The sequence below is a fragment of the Oryzias latipes genome, chromosome 17 (assembly GCF_053564925.1).
Source record: "Oryzias latipes strain Hd-rR chromosome 17, Olatipes_Hd-rR_3.1".
NCBI lineage: Eukaryota > Metazoa > Chordata > Actinopteri > Beloniformes > Adrianichthyidae > Oryzias > Oryzias latipes.
In genome coordinates this window covers 17,149,626-17,166,609 of record NC_136253.1, presented here as the reverse complement: position 1 = coordinate 17,166,609, position 16,984 = coordinate 17,149,626, and the positions used below count along the sequence as shown (strand labels likewise).

Below are 16,984 nucleotides of genomic sequence, written 5' to 3'. Positions count from 1 at the left end.
GTTTCTAACCATTTTAACTTTTTTGTTTTTTTACCTATAAAAGAATACTAATACAGGTGTCTTTCAAAATAAAATACACCCTGAGTAATAAGCTCCTTCTGCTGCAGCAGATTTATTTAAATTGAAAAATTAAAGAAAGCCAAATCAGATTTAGCATTTTTGTCATGATTTTGGTGGATCTTCATCCTTTTAGTATTGAATATAACCACCAACTTTGGTGTATACTTCAATAAAAATAAACTGTATGTGCTTTAAACTTATAATAATAAACCTCTCTGACTTTAGATTCAACATTTTAACAACAATTATCTGACATGTTTAAAATCTAAACAGAAATGACACAACAAATTAACCAAAACTACAAAAACTATTATTTATTCAAATTGTTCGCCTTTTTCTTCAAGTCCAAAGAGCCTCAATGGAGGAATAAATGAGCAGCATCTGGCTGCAGGGCCTCAGATTGCAGACCCCTGCTGGAGTTAATGCAGTCACAACAATCAGAAATGCACACAACCTGTTTCACAAATACACACGCTCTGATTCACAACTGTTATTTTACGCAAACGTGCTATATTAATTTGGAAATACACACATGTTGTGTTGCACACATGCACACTAAATGTTTCGCAAAAATGTGCTTGTTGTGTTTCACAAAAACATAATACATTTTTCAGAAATGCATAATATATGCTTCACAAACATCACTTTTAGTTACACTTGTAATATGAACTCACAGATCATGCAAATGTTAGAATGTGCATTCACAAACCCGCTCTCATTTATAAAAATCTCCCCACAGTTGTGAGAGATTTTTCTACTTTTTTTTATTTTATTTTTTTTATTGAACAATTGCAATGTACAGAACAAAAAAAATCAACATTTATGCATATATAATGTACATTACAATTCTGAATACAGAATAAACGTGTTACATCCTTAGGAAAACTTTAAGTATCAGTAACAATCACAAAAGTGAATAAAAATTAAAAATAAAGAAAATAGAACTAAACATAGAAAATAAAAAGAGAAAATGTGAGAGTAAACTTATGTCAGTAGTCCAAAAGATTTACAAATGTTAATTGTTTTTTTGAACTTTTGTATTTTGTGAAGCTGCAATTAAATTTAAATATTGCTGCAGTTCCAGTTTGAACACAAAGAAATCCAGTTTTTTATTGGAAAATTTGCTTTTGTGAATATGAAATTTAGCCATAAATAAAAGGTTTATACAAAAAAAAGCATCACGGACTTTGAGATCAAAACTATGGAAACCAAATAGTACGTTTTTATAATAAAGTTGTCAATCAGCAAAAACAGAATTGGTGATAAATTTGTGAATGTTTTTCCAAAATTTGTATGTGAATTCAGAAGACCAGAATAAATGAGAGCAGGTTTCAGGTTGTTTCTGGCAGAAAGTACAGCTAATGTTTATGTCAGCCTTAAATTTAGTTAAATAATGTTTTGCTGGATAAAATCTGTGTAGGAGTTTTAAAGAGAGAGATTTCTCTACAGTGACCATTGAGACCCCTTCACGCTGCAGGTCAACTAATGTCACCATTGGCTAATGAATCTGTCAATCAAACTCATCATCAAAGCAGGCGTGCTCGCTTTCAGCCAATCGGATGGCCCCTTAGACTTTCTTCAGCTTGCACACTGATGTAAGAACCGAAGGTGCACATGGGGGAAAAGTCCAGGAGATGCAAAGCCCACTTGTCAGGAGTAACTAAATCAAATCCCACATTATGATTAAAGTCAGTATTGTAACTCTGTTCTAACTTTAGGTGCTGTGGCCCTGCTACTATTGATGGTATGAGAGTGAAGGGAGACACGAGCCTCAACGCGGCCTTTTATTTTGAAGGACACTTCCTTGAACGCCCCACTGCAGTCTTGAAGTGACATGTTTCTTGTTGTCTTCGGTCGGTGCGTCTCGCTGCAGTCAGGTTGGTACCTGTAGGGAAACTAAGGTTTTAAGTCATTTTGTCGGAGCAGCTTGCTCCCCAAACGCAGAGGCTTTAATTTTGAAAGTGTCTTTCAATGCGCTCTGGTGGCACAGACAGACAGAGAGGGGATTTTTCTGCACACAGGAGGACGCGCTGGCATGTTTTGATTGCGAGTTAGTGGAATTGCAGCTTGAAGTTTTTTTTTGCATACTGTAAGTTACAGGGCGGTAACGAGAGGAGAGCTCACTGGTTTCACTTCGGTGCTTTGATTTAACAAGTGAGAAGGACTTTTGGGTTTGTCTTTTGCGTGCGTGGGTGAGGTTCTTGCTGCTCAGCAGGTTACTGCATGTTGGAGCTGATCCCACATTAAAGGAAAAGTGTTCTCCTTCCATGAAAACTACCATTGGAGATGAACGGCTTTGCAGGAAGTGGTTGCAGGGATCTGGCTGCCACTCTGCACAAACTGTTTTCTGTGCAGAGCTGCATGTTCTGACTGGGTCAGCTTTATGGGAAATGTTTGGGGGGGTTGTTGGTTATTTGTCTCTGGAAAAATAGCCAACTGTAGATAAGATGTTGTAGTTTAAGTCACATGCATGTAAAACTTGATGAGTAACTTTTTAGTGTTGAACTGCTGCTGTCCAAAACCCATTCTTGTAAGTTTACTATTAGACTTAATGCAAATGTAATCATTTGACCCATCTGATGGCAGGAAACAGCAAAAACAAAACACATAAATATATACATAAGTTTACATTTTTTAACTAAAAATTTGGATGAATCGGAATCTCCGAATATTGTACTCTGCCTTTTTTTTTACACTTATTCGGAACCAGGGTTAAATTCTGCCAACAGTCAAATAACATAAGAAAAAGTGTGTAGCAACCTGACAATGAAAATGATGCAGTGTTGCCCTTAATTGTTCCCTTTTTGTTTAGAAGACCTTTCCTAAACGACAGGATGAGTTCCATGGGACCACACGACCTTGAAGTAGAAGAAGAAGAAGAGGAGGAGGAGGAAGAAGATGATGAAATAGTCAGACAAGAAAAAGAGAGTTGTAACCCCACAGAGGTTAGGATGAGTCAGATAGTGATGCCTTGCCACTGCAACCATCGACAGGAGCTCAGTGTGGGCCAGCTGCTCAAATGGATGGACTCCACAGCCTGCCTCTCTGGTGTGTATATGCTTGAAAGTGGCACTACAAAACAGCATAACCAGCCTCGGTTAAGGGAGATTATCTGATGGGAGTGGTTGGGACATTCGTTTACAATTTACATGCACATGTCTAAATGCACAAACTCTTATTCCGAGAAGAAGAAAAACACTTTTGAAACTGTATAATGCTGTTAAAACGGATTTCTAGAAAAAGTGGAACTGTGGGATTGACTTCAGTAAGTTAACACAGAAGGTGACTAAATATGTTGGTTGAACCGAAAGTAAGTAGACTTGGTTCTCTGCATTCTCCTCATCCCGAGCGAACGAGCAGATAGCAGCAGTGATAGTTGCTCACAGAAACCATGACAGAGAGCTTATAGCCTTAAACACAAAGCAAACCAAGGCATAGCTCCAGGGGCTGGGAAGGATGGGCCCAGGACGAGTTTTGGTTTCACTTTTGGTATTGTTGTACCCTAGAGGTGCCAAAATGGACATTAGAACATGGCTTTAAAAAAAAAGAAAAAAAAAGAGGGAGTACGGAATGCCCAAGCGGTAATGAAATAACTGAAACTACATCAGCATCAGTGAGGCAAGTGCGGCAAAGATTTAGGCATTTTTAGGCAAAATCAAAAGACCTGTGTCGGATTCAAGGATATAGTTTCTGCAGAGCGGCGGTAGTTTATTAGACGTTCACCTCTGATTTGTTGGTGCAGAGTAAGCCTGCACTCATTTCCCATCATCCCTTTGTTTACACTCTTTCCCGGTAGCTTACGGCCCCTCACAACCCCACGCTAACATTACTGGTGCAACAAAAGTGGCGAGCAATATCAGAGCTATGCAGTCGTACAGTTTTGAGCCAGATAGCCTCTCAGATGAAAGATCTATTTGTCTGCAAGTGAATGAGTCAGGATGGAGCAGAGTGGGGAGACTTTGGCCTGCCCATTTCAGTTGCTGCGTCACAACTGAGACCTTCATCTGCTCCTGATCCATGAGTAAGCCCTGGCTGCAGCCTGCAGAATGGGTCAACATAGTGGAATGCTTTGAACGCAGAGGAATGTGAACACGCTGTGGAATGTTAACCCCGCCCATGCTGAGCCCGTCTGCTGTGGAATGTTAACCCCGCCCACGCTGAGCCCGTGCATTTGATTCACCTTTGTCACAGCAGTTGTGATTGCAGGAAAGGGGAAGAATCAGTGGAGCACATTTTGTGACATTGTGAATTGTATGAGGAAGAAAGAGAACAGAAGGAGGAAAATTTGAATGGTGCAATTTTTTTTATGTATAACTCAAAAAATGATTCAAGCCCCTCTTTCATGTAACACAATAAAATTCTGTTTGTTTTATTTAAAAATATTTATTTTAAAAGAATGTATCTACATTTAATTGACCTAACACAAAATGTATAAATAGTTTCCCTTATAACTCCAGTAATCCAAAATAATTGAGTTCAAGTAAGGGGCATGCTGTTGAATGCTGTTTTCCTGTTTCTCTTTATTCTTTTTGCCGTCTCACGGCTACAATTTTTCACCTATTTTAACCATTGAACTATTAAAATGTTCAACTCCTTCATCTAATGTAATGCCTGGTATGACTATTAGTCCTTCAAATCCTTCGACTTTTCAAAAGTGAAAACTTTAGTTCGTTTTTTCCACGTAAAAAACGAAACTGTGGCATGAAATCGTTTCAACTCGGAGTGATAGCTCAGTGGCTTAGATAGCGGGATAACAACTCGGAGGTTCTGAGTTCGAATCTAGCATTAAACCGCTGTTGCTTGTTTTTTTTCCTTTGCCTTTCTTGATAAAATTTAGTTCGACTAACTCGATTATATTTCATTACATGGAAGAATTTTCTTTGAGGTGGGTTTACTCATATTTATTGGATGTAAATCCTGACAAAACAATTAAATTGAGTTCATCCAATGAGTTATTTTTTTGAGTCTGTGAGGCCAGACAGAATTTATTAACTCCCTAATGCATGCACATGGAAACTTGTAAAAGGCATAAGAAGGCCGGAATCATGGTAGAAATTCCCTAATTCAATTAAATATTTGTATTTTATTTTAGCACATACAATGAAAAAGGGATCATGAATACAAAGAATGCATTAGGATAATACTAAACTTTAACAAAAAAGACTAAGCTAAACTGATATTCCTGCCCTTAGACCCCCCCTTCACAGTAAGGAAAAACTCCTTAAAAACCCGTAGGTGGCAATATTGCACATGGAAACTTGTAAAACCACCAAAGAAGAAGACGGCCTCAGCATGGGCGGGGCTAACATTCCACAGCGTGTTCACATTCCTCTGCAATCAAAGCATTCCACTATGATGACCCATTCTGCAGGCTGCAGCCAGGGGTAGTTGTGATCCATCACGACAACAGTTTTAATCTTAAATTATTTTATATATGTCCTCCATCATGAGAAAAATGCTACAAGAACACATTAAAAACAGCAAAAACACAATTTTCCTTGGAGTGGGGCTTCAAGGTCTAAGCGAGGTTGGAGTTCCTGTTGTCAGAAATTTCAGCTAAGCTCTTCTGGAGCCGGATCTGAGCAAACCTGAAATGAAAGCCAAAAGAACAAGTCATGTGGCTGCAAACATTTGTCGGACACTGAACAGTTCTCTTTGTTTTACCGCATCGAGTTTGCTGTGCATTCCCGATTGGCGGTTCAGCAACGACTGTCACTGTTACTTAACCTCTCTCCAGTCCACGAATGCCTCTGTACAGCCCACTGATGGACCTGATCACACTGACACATCAGACAACTTGTCTACTTTTATCAGTAAAAGTAGGTATGCTAATAAACAGCTTTCACAGATCAGTCAAGAAACAGTAACGGTTCTGATAGCCCTCCCAATAAACCTTAAAAAAAGCCAACTGAGAAATCGTGTGTTTTAAGTGCTGTACATCTTATGAAGCCTAACTCTTCATGAGGATATCTCTCGTGTATTTTCAGCTGAGAGGCATGCTGGAAGCCCCTGTGTCACCGCCTCAATGGATGATATTGACTTTGAGCACACCATCAGGTTAGCATCAACCCGTATGAGCACACACGGACCCACATAGTCATGCTAACTCTGGTGTCCTGCCTCGTCCTGTTAGTGTAGGTCAGGTGGTGAACATCCAGGCAAAGGTCAACAGAGCCTTCAACACCAGTATGGAGGTCAGTGGTGTTCATTTAAAGCTCATGCAAACAGGAATATGTCCAGTATTTCCCCCTGATAGGCAAGCCAAAATAATTTTATCCTAAACTACAAGAAACCTGCAAAATTTCTGTTAAAAAGAAAATCATTATGAAAACTTCCCAAAAGCGTGTCAACTTTCAGTTTGCATTGGATTCTCTATGATGCAACGTTTGGTTCATTTTCTGCATGCTTTCATCAACTTTTTATTCTTATTTTGAAGGAAAAAAGCATCCAGTAATGTTTTTTGAAGCCACAGAATAATTAAAAAAAACAGTAGCTGGTAGTATTACAATGCAACTTTCCCTAAGAATTTTTAGCACATCCATGTTTGTTTGTCTGTGATTTTTAACCATCTTCTTGTGATTCTTCTGAATGGTTTTCTGTTTGCTTTTCCCCGTCAGGTGGGCATACAGGTGAGCTGCGAAGACCTGTTCCACGATCGCCACTGGAGGGTTTGCCATGCCTTTGCGACGTTTGTAACACAGCGAACAAACACAGGACAGAAAGTAAGGATTGAGTGGTTCCTTACTTTTAAATGTACCAGAATATTCCATAATAAGTGGAGACAGTTTGTTGTTTTAACGCATTTGTCTCAAAGGTGACCCTGAGGCCCATAGCTCCTCAAACTCATAAGGAAAAGGTGGAGTACAGCATAGCAGCTGAGAGGAGGAGGGTTCGCATGGTTCATGATGACATCATCAAGGATCTGCTCTCCAGCGGCTCCATTCAGCATGGTGGGTTTGAAGCACACAGTCACATCTGAGTTAACAGACACCCCAATTAATGACTAGAAACAAAAGAGAAGAAACCAGGCTGCAGTCGGCACATTTACCTCATTTAAAAACCCACTCTGATGACAATTTTGCTTTTAACATATCCGTGTGGCATTTTTGTCATCATTAAGAAGATATACAAAGAAAATTAAGCTTGAAATAGCATTTCTGAGTATGGCTTTGTTTAAAATGTTGTGAATCAGGAGCAATTGAAAAAAAAGTCATTTTAAAAAGCTTGTAGCAATGACATAGAAGCTACAGTTGGCGGGCCACATGCTTCCTGCCCCGCTCCATTCTGATGCATCCACTTGCAGACAAATAGATCCAAAAACGGTTTCATTTTTCTCGTCTGAGCTGGTATCTGGATCAAAACTGTAGGGCTGGATAGCTCCAAGGTTGCCAACTTTTTTGCACTGCTAATGTTAGGTTGGGGGTGTGAGGGGCTGTAAGCTAGAGGGAGAGAGTGCAAACAGATAGATGACCAGAATTGGGGATGGCTTATTCTGTGCCAACAGTCCCACCCACAATTCAGAGGTGAATTTCTAATAAACCATGCCACATCTGCAGAAACCATGTCCTATAAACAACATAGGTTTTTTGATTTAGGCTAAAAACAGCACAATCCTAATTAAAAGACTACTGGGAACACTTTAAAAGATTGATCAAAAGATAATCAGAGTGGGACCTAAAATGACTGTAATAGACGTTCAGTGTCTTCTGTGTCTGCCTGTCCTTCACGTACATTTGTGCAGTGTTGCCCACAACTGAAAAAGATCTTTTTGTGTGTTGTGGTTTGTGTATTTGTGTGTCAGCGGACAGTTTGTCAGGATACAATGCCGTGCAGGCAGAAAAGACCAAGGTGGAAAGTGTAGAACTGGTTCTGCCGCCTCATGCAAACCATCAGGTGATTCATCTGCTGTCCTTTTCTCTACAGTAAAAGGAACGAAGTTATTGCTGTGTTGCATAGTATTGAATTATTATAAGTCATTTGCCATTGTGTATTTGTTCTAACATAATGACAGTTAATTTCCTCTAAAAGTTAGACTCTTATGTTCTCCTTTAAAATGGCGCCTTCTGTGTGGAGCCTTTTAGCCGCTGTGCCTGTTTTCTCACAGGTAGCAGTCAAACTTTGATGCTCCTCGCTGCGTCCCATCATTGACTGTCCTGTGTGTGCTCAGGTGAATACATTCGGAGGACAGATCATGGCCTGGATGGTGAATGTAGCTATGATAGCTGCCAGGTACAAAGTCACACAGATTTCCAAGCATTTTTTGAAGCATTTACTTAGGATTTGTCTTAACCTGGGATTTCGTGCCTGTTCTTTCACCTCGACGCAGTCGCCTGTGTCAGGCTCACCCGACTCTTCGAACCATCGACATGTTCACTTTCAGAGGACCTTCAAAGGTGGGAGACCGGCTGCTGTTGAGGGCTATAGTCAACAATGCCTTCAAAAGCAGGTATGAGTGTCCAGCAGCAGACGGACAGCAGGAGGGGAGAGGTGCTGTGGTAGCAGGAACCTTTGCCTGATTGATGCATTCTGTTCTGTGCAGCTTGGAGGTGGGAGTGCGTGCAGAAGCTTACCAGGAGGAGGGGCCTAACCGACACATAAACTCCGCCTTCATGACCTTTGAGGTTCTCGACAAAAGCGGGAAGCTGTGTGCTTTACCACGGATACGACCAGAACCGGTGGTGAGTCAACTGATTATGACCTCAAGGGGCTTGGAAACGGGTCTAGAAACACTAGAACTACACATTCATAAAAGACATTATTGAGCATCTCAACTGATCATTTCAGGGTTTTGTTTTTTGTTTTTTTGCAAAGCATCAAATAAGGTTATCTTAAGGGTCTACACAAGGAATGCAAAACAGAAAAACACAAAAAAAACAATTTATTTATGATAGTATTAAGTTAGTTCATGCCAAATATTTCAAGATTATTTAGTTTCTAATTTGGTCCCAATTATTCCAATAAAACCAGATAATTTTAACGTATTTTATTAGTGGCATTTACAGTGATGAAAGCTCTGTTTTCTGGAAAACAACCCCAAATGGTCTGCATCCATGGCAGGAAATCCACAGGGATGACTAGAGGGGCCACCCAGACCTGCCCCCACTATAAGCTTCATCAATAAAAGACTTTTAGGTCTAGCCTGTATGATCCAAATGGAGTCTGGTGAACAAAAATAGCAACAAAGTTAGGAAAATACGAACCTCTGAGATATAATGGAGTTTGTGACTACAATCATTTTGCAATCTGTTCTGTTTTTTTACCCAAAAACCTAAATATATAATTAATAAAAAATGAATTTAAAGGGCAATTGTTGCAGCACTCCATCGATGTCCTGCTGCTGCGGTTGCATTACTTCTGCAGTCCTTTGAGGTTTTGCCTTAAAACTCTCTAAAGCATCTTTATCCTGCACTGCTGCCACTCAACACGGTGTTGGACTTCCGTGGGAATCATGTGCATCGTGGAACTTCGTGTTGACCACGGCCAAAATGAGTGTTTCCGTATTGGTTCATACATGCTGGGGTTATGCCTGTCTACATGCAGTGAGTTGAAATGAAAGAAACAGACTTTACATCAGCCAGAAAACCGCTATCTCATGCTTAATCTAAGCTGTAAACTTTACAGGCACAAATGGCTTAGAGGGAAAAGCCAGTGACGGTCAAAGTCTTTGAAGGAGCGACCTTTGTGTTCTCCAATTCAGGTCTTATCACTCTGTGTGGCAGGTTCAGGCACACCTAAAAGTGACCCCCTTTTTTCTTAAGATAACCATGTCTTAAAGACCCACTCCGATGAAAATTGTGTGTTTTGAAGATGTTTTTGTGGCATTTTTCTCGAAAATGGGCAGTTGAAAAAGATTGTATTTGTGCTGTGGAAATTTTGCTGAGTGGGCCCAAAGCCGCTCCATTCTGATGCATCCGCTTGTAGAAACTACATTCATGTACGTCTTTATTTCCCCGTCTGAGCTGGTATCTGGCTTAAAACTGCTCAGCTGGAGAGCCCGCCGTCTCTGCTGCACCGCTAATGTTAGATTGCAAGTGTGAGAGGCTGTAAGCTAGAGAGTGTGTAAACAGAGAACTCTCGGTAACAGGGAGGGAAAGGGGGGCGGTGTTGCTCCGCCCACAGCTCAGAGACGATTTTCAAATGAACTACTGCCGCTCAGCAGAAAGGGGCATATTCCTTATTAGAAGACCAATGGAAATCCTTTTAGAATAGATCAAATATGATTAGAAACTGGTCTTTAAGGTACAGTTATTTCAAACATAAACAAACTCAAAACAACATTTTTTTACAGTAGGAAGCTTCATTTGATTGTCTCTTTTTGAATGTAATATAACTTGAACAAGTTGCACTAAATGTCAGTGTTTGTTCTTTCCTGGGGCTGTGTGTGTTTTTGTGTTTGTGTGTGTGATTCATAGGAAGGTGAGAGGAGGTTCCAGGAAGCAATAGCCAGGAAAAAGATCAGGCTGGACAGGTGAGGTGTTGGTCTGTTTCTATCAGTGGAACAGGCATTATTGGCTTTCAGTGTTGATTTTGTGTCCAGTTCACAAACCTCTGCCATGTTCTGTGATTGTCACTCTGTGTCCAACGCTATAACTCTTTTGTGGTTTGGCTAAAACTTAAAAAACAAAACAACATCTTTTTGTGTGTGTTTTAATGCACAAGAGGCCATGTGGAATAAACTGATCATTTTTGGTCATAAAAGGCCAGGGATTAAACTTCCCACATTCTACGTTCTCCTGTTTCCAGCTGTGCCCTCACTATTCTAACTGAAGCTGTGTTGTGGAACAGAAATGTTCAGTGTTGTCTGGTTGTTGTTCCAGGAAGTACATCATCTCCTGCAAACAAAGTGAAGCTCCTCTGTCTGTTCCATGGGATCCCAGGAACCAGGTCAGGACTTGCAACAGATTTTTCTCTATGTGTCAAATCCTCTGTACAATCAGCAAATTGCACATGACCTATAGGGATGTGACCACCAATGTGCAACAAGGAAAAGTTGGTAGACTTTTAACTCATCAGTGTATGAATGTGTTCATGACTGGTTGAATAGTAGAAAAATAGTCCATTGATTTAAAAAGGTGTTCAATATTGTTTTAATAGAATTTAAGAATGTCATCATCACCTTTTGAGGATCTGATCATGAACAGAAGTACTCGGAATGACTAGGGGGGAGTGTTCTTTGTTGTTGTTGCACTTATGGCAGCGTATACAATCATTATTGCACCCTTTTTTTTTAAATAGTTTTTTATTGACAATATTTAAAAAAACAACTCACGCATCCTTGAGCACATTTAGAGCGGAACCTTATGCCAGATTAGGGATGAAAAAATTTCAGATTATTTTACATTTCTGCCAATAGAAATAACCTTTTGCCTGAAGAAAGAACCTAAAACTATGTCAAAGGCTCACTAACTCGACAAAAGATAATTGAAGCAGCTGAGTCGAAGAGAAGTTGGGTGGTGGAGAATATTTTTTTAGCAGAAAAATTAATAAAGGATTATGGAAAAATATGTAGGAGTGAGTGAAGGATATTCCATTATTTGTAATAGGGATGAGTGAAATTATTTATTTGCACATATTCAAAATATAGATATATTGAAAAAGTATTGGTATGTTAAATGCATAGCACATTCTGCATCGTATCTCTTTCTGTGGAAGGTTTTTGATATAAAAAATTAAACAGTAAAGAGATTTTGGGCAACCGGCTGCTTTAGAATTCATTTTGAGCAAAATCTTAAATATTCTTCTGAATGACTTCAAAGAAGGAGTTTCATTAAAATTAGATGAATGTTTTTACTTTGCTTAGTTGCAGATTCATTTGGTTACTCCAAGTTATTTACATTTGTTTTATTGGCAGATTTAATTTTCTTATTAAAAGTGTACATTTGTTAATTTTAGGATGTATTATCTAAAGATCAGTGATTGTTTCTTAATGAAATATTAGCTGTTTGGTCATAGATAAAATAAATTATTTTGACTAGAGGTTAAATAGAAATACAAGTTCAGATGAAGAGATACTTCTGTGTTCTTTGTGGTTTTTGTCTAACAGAAATGTAAAACTTGTTAACCAAAGGTTGGTAAAAAGCTGACGTGTCACAAATGTGCTGCCATAGGAGGTTGTATAACAGCTACAGACAAAGTACTTCCTTAAAATGAGATGTCTACTCAAGTACACTGCTCAGTTTGAGTGCAAATACTGAATACCAGAACAATAATGGATTAATTCACCTTTCAGTTCAACAACTGTTGGTAGATAATGAAATTGAGCTAACATTTGCTGATGCCTACGGGAGCTAATCAACCTGCAAATTACAAATTTAACAGTAAAATAAGAGATATTCTCATATTTTTTCAGATATGAGATGCAGTGGGGCAAAAAAGTATTAAGTCAGCCACCAATTGTGTTCTCCCACTTAAAGAGAATAGAGAGGCCTGTAATTCTCATCATAGGTATACCTCACCTATGAAAGACAAAATGAGAAGAAAACAAATTCCAGAAAATCGCATTGTCTGATTTTTAAAGAACTTTTTTGTAAATTATGGTGGGGGAAAAAATTTTGGTCAATAACAAAAGTTCCTCTCAATACTTTGTTATATACCCTTTGTTGGCAATGACAGCGGTCACATTTTTCCGTAAGTCTTCACAAGGTTTTCACCAATTGTCGCAGGTATTTTGGCCCATTCCTCCATGCAGATCTCCTCTAGAGCAGTGAATTTTTTGGTCCCTTTGCTGAAAAACAGCCCCAAAGCATGATGTTTCCACCCCCATGCTTTACTGTAGGTATGGTGTTCTTTGGATGCAACTTAGCGTTATTACTCTGTATTCTTTCTCATCTGACCATAGGACATTCTCCCAATCCTCTTCTGGATCTTCCAAATGCTCTCTAGTAAACTTTAGACGGGCCTACACATGTACTGGCTTTACCAGGGGGACACGTCTGGCACTGCAGGATTTGAGTCTCTGGCGGTGTATTGTGTTACTGATGGTAGCCTTTGTTACTTTGGTCCCAGCTCTCTGCAGGTCATTCACTAGATTCCCTCGTGTGGTTCTGGGATTTTTGCTCACCGTTCTTGTGATCATGTTGACTCCACAGGGTGAGATCTTGCAGGGAGTCCCAGATGGAGGGAGATTATCAGTGGTCTTGTATGTCTTCCTTTTCCTAAAAATTGCTCCCACAGTTGATTTCTTCACACCAAGCTGCTTACCTATTACAGATTCAGTCTTCCCAGTCTGGTGCAGGTCAGCAATTTGGTTTCTGGTGTCCTTAGACAGCTCTTTGGTCTCTGCCATTGTGGAGTTTGGAGTGTGACTGTTTGAGGTTGTGGACAGGTGGCCTTTATGTAGATAACCAGTTCAAACAGGTTCCATTAATACGAGTGGAGGACAGTGGATCCTCTTACAGAAGAAGTTACGGGTCTGTGAGAGCCAGAAATCTCGCTTGTTTGTAGGTGACCAAATACTTATTTTCCATCATAATTTGCAAATTAATTCTTTAAAAATCAGACAATGGGATTTTCTGGATATTTTTTTTGTCATAGTTGAGGTATATCTATGATACCAAATTACAGTCCTCTCTCATCTCTGTAAGTGGGAGAACCTACACAGTTGGTGGCTAACTGAATACATTTTTTCCCCACTGTATATCCAATTTAGCCTTATGCGAACACAAGTCTATCCTTACTGAGAGCGGTGCTCCATGTGTTTCCAGGTTTATCTCAGCTACAACAACGTGTCGGCTCTGAAGATGCTTGCAGCTAAGAAGAGCTGGCGCCTCAGCACAGAGAAAGACCAGGTTTGGACCCTTTCATATGGTTTTTCTTTCTTTGACTCTTTGCACAGATTTTCTATTCCACATATGAGTGTTTCATACAAATGTTTCCTCTTTGTAGGTGTGTCTGTACACCCTGGAGCAGAAGTCCATGTTGAGTATCAGAGTAGAAAAGGTGGTGGACGTTCCTGCTGCCACAGCCTTTGCTCTGCTTGCTGAGCTAAGCAACAGAACACACTGGGATACACATTACAAGTAAAAATGAGATGCACACGGACACATACAAAACTTCCTTTGTTTTCTAGTATTGAAAGAGTCAATTCTGTGTCCACTCCAATTTAACTAACATTTTGCGTCATTTTCCTGTGTTTGGGGGTAATTTGTCAGGTGATCTGTTTACATTGTGAAGCAGCAGGATTAGCCTCAGTTTAATTCTACACGATCTCCCATCTTTTCCTCTTGTATGCACTTCACCTGTTAGTGGTAACCAGTAACATGATCTTATCACACTTTACTGGGTCACATTAGGTTTGGTGTGGTTGGCACAAACATCACAGGCTTCTTTCCATATACCATTGCTTTAAAATATGCATAGACTTTTTTTATCAAGCATTTATTTAATATCTTAGCCAGATCAAAAAATACATTTTGAACAAATCACAATGCTTTTTCTTGACACTTTCTTCTTATAATTAAGTTTTTTTTTTTTTCTGTGTCCATTTCCTAAACTAGAGAATGTGAGCTGATTCAGCGTGTGGATGAAGATGATTTTATTTATCGAGTGGTAACGCCGTCAGTGCTTCAGGGCAAGGTGGGATCCCCCACCTCAAGCCCCCAGGAAGAAGACATTCTTCAGGATTTCATCCTGTTGACCTCTGTAAGGAAGCCGTGCAGCCCCGGGTCAGTATGACTTCAGATGAGATTTCTCTGGAGATGAACTCCCTCCCCCCAATGACTTCCTAAAACATTAAAACCAAATTTCAATGCAACCTCTTAGCCCGAGCCTCTTACAAATTCTTATTCCTTTAGACAGGGGGGGGTCCTAGCTTTGTGCTAAAAGGGCTAGCTAGATTTGGTGAGGTGAAAACCACTGGACCTGCACTCTTGGAACTCTTAAATGCAAATGAACTATTTAATGAAATGATTTTTGCAATTTTTATTTCATTTCGTGAAAATCTTTAAAAATAATTATAATTGTGATTTTTTTTTAAATAACTACCAGGTGAAATTCTTCTGGCATAAGGATCTCAGGATCTCAATTGATCAGAATCTGTCTGTAAACATTTACAAAAACACTATTTTTGATTGTTCCCCAGAGATCCATACGTCATTGCTCTGCGTTCGGTGTCCCTGCCCACCCATCCTCCCTTTGAGAAATGTAACAGAGGAGAGGTCCTGTGTGCCGGTTTTACAATCCTGGAAACGGAAAACAAAAAGTCACTGGTGAGGGAAAGAACCGGTTGAACTTTCCACTTACGACTAAACAAATCTTGATGTGTTTAAGTTTGTTTTTTTTCCACTTTCGTATAGATCCGTTATTATAACCAGGCGTCGCCGGAAGTCCTTCCATACATTTCCAATGATGTTGCTGGCCTCTCCTCCTCTTTCTATCACACCTTCTGCGCCTGCAGCGAGTATCTGATCCAAAACAAACTGCATCCCACTGCTGAGGCGGACCAACAGCAAACTCTGGAAACACCGAGTCCGACAAAGACGCTGCAGAGCACCCAGCTGTAACCACGGCAACACCTTCAGGCCATCAGTGCTGCTGCTGCCATCATTTCCATCATCATGTTTACAGAATGTTGACAGTTTTGACTTCCTTGTAATAAATGATTGAACTGTATAAAAATAGAAGACTTCCACAATTCAGGCTCATTTTTAGCCATATTTGAGATTTTCTGACCTGAGAATGGTGCATCTCTCCTGCTCTATATGCACACAGAGTGAGCTTAACCCTTGTGCTATCCTAGGCACTTTACCATTTGGAGTTGGGTCATCTAGACCCACTAGACAGTGCTCTGAACCTTTTTTCTTCAATGATTTGTGATCTTCACTTGTGTCCATGGATTATATGAAATCCTCTCCACCTTTATTATGGTAGGGAGAACACATCAATGTAAGGGTGGGGTCATCTAAGATAGCACAAGGGTTAATAAGATATACCAGCTCAGTGGTCAGGTTAGAGTGTCCGCCCTGTAACTGGAAAGTCGTGGGTTCAAACCCAGGCCGAGTCATACCTAAGACTTTAAAAATGGGACCCAATGCCTCCCTGTTTGACATTCAGCATTAAGGGGTGGATTTGGCTGTGTCTGCAGCTCACCGCTCCCCCAGGGGATGGGTCAAATGCAGAGAACAAATTTCACACACATTGTTTGTGTGAGCTTCTAATGTAAGATCTGCATGTAAAATCACACTGAGGTTTCGGACTTTACAGTTTTTCTCAGTCGCTTTAGTACAATTCTCAGATCAGAATTGAAGTTTGCAAATACGTGTGTGCATTTCTCAAAACAATTTGTACAAACAGCAAAACACAATGGATTTCTTGCAAAAGCCTGTAACTTGCTCAAAATCTTTAGTTCATCTCTCAAAACTAAGTCTTTATGTCATTGAACATGTCAGTGCCATCAGAATGTCAAGTCCTTGTGTCATTGTCTACGAACAAGACAGTCAAATGACTTAGTCATGTTGTCAATATAACTGTGTACTTTTGAGGGAGGTTCTGATGTAAACTATGGCTAAAGTTTGGATGACAATATTGTAAAATGTAAGTTACAGCTTTTTTGTTTGATTGCAAGAGACTGGACAAGATTCACATTTACACTTTTATTGTTCATATTGTAATTTGTTGACAGACCATGTCATACCAACATAGAAAAAAACACTGCAAACAGTAACACAAAGGGAAAAAAAGATAGGACAATATTCTGTCCAACAGTACAGGCAGTGCAGTAGGAATTGGTGTGGTCTTCCTACACCTCTTGTCGTTCCTGCATGTTAGGCCACAAATTCATCCACATCACAGCGAACATCCTCTGTTGCAATGCAGCGAAATATGTTTGTCACATTATGACAACTTGGTCAACCATTTTGCAGTTAATGACTTATACGATGAACTAATGACTAGGTGTTTTGAGGAGTAAGACTATTACACAGTGAAC

At 39.7% G+C, this 16,984-nt stretch overlaps 1 protein-coding gene across 6 annotated transcripts; it reads left to right on the top strand.

Moving 5' to 3' along the window:
• Nucleotides 1-1,616: 1,616 nt before the first annotated feature.
• LOC101159853 (acyl-coenzyme A thioesterase 11) lies at nt 1,617-15,680 on the top strand. Of its 6 annotated transcripts, none has more exons than XM_078934740.1 (18): nt 1,617-1,655; nt 1,779-1,937; nt 2,873-3,108; nt 6,048-6,117; nt 6,194-6,254; nt 6,678-6,782; nt 6,875-7,010; nt 7,862-7,953; nt 8,228-8,289; nt 8,387-8,506; nt 8,600-8,738; nt 10,473-10,528; nt 10,878-10,944; nt 13,764-13,847; nt 13,945-14,078; nt 14,556-14,723; nt 15,140-15,266; nt 15,354-15,680. In XM_078934740.1, exons 3-18 carry the CDS (start codon nt 2,895-2,897, stop codon nt 15,558-15,560), a joined length of 1,842 nt encoding a protein of 613 aa, XP_078790866.1. In that variant the 5' UTR covers nt 1,617-1,655; nt 1,779-1,937; nt 2,873-2,894; the 3' UTR covers nt 15,561-15,680. The 6 variants fall into 6 exon arrangements, with proteins under 6 accessions (XP_078790866.1, XP_011484649.1, XP_020566491.1 ...); XM_011486347.4 differs by having other exon boundaries at nt 1,642-1,709; XM_020710832.3 differs by lacking the exon at nt 1,617-1,655 and having other exon boundaries at nt 1,820-1,937; nt 2,876-3,108.
• Nucleotides 15,681-16,984: the final 1,304 nt, after the last annotated feature.

Coding starts and splice junctions, on each gene's coding strand:
- LOC101159853 (XM_078934740.1), top strand. CDS start 2,895: ATGAGTTCCATGGGACCACACGACCTTGAAGTAGAAGAAGAAGAAGAG. Junction 10,945..13,763: donor CATGGGATCCCAGGAACCAG/GTCAGGACTTGC, acceptor ATGTGTTTCCAG/GTTTATCTCAGCTACAACAA. Junction 14,079..14,555: donor CACTGGGATACACATTACAA/GTAAAAATGAGA, acceptor TTCCTAAACTAG/AGAATGTGAGCTGATTCAGC.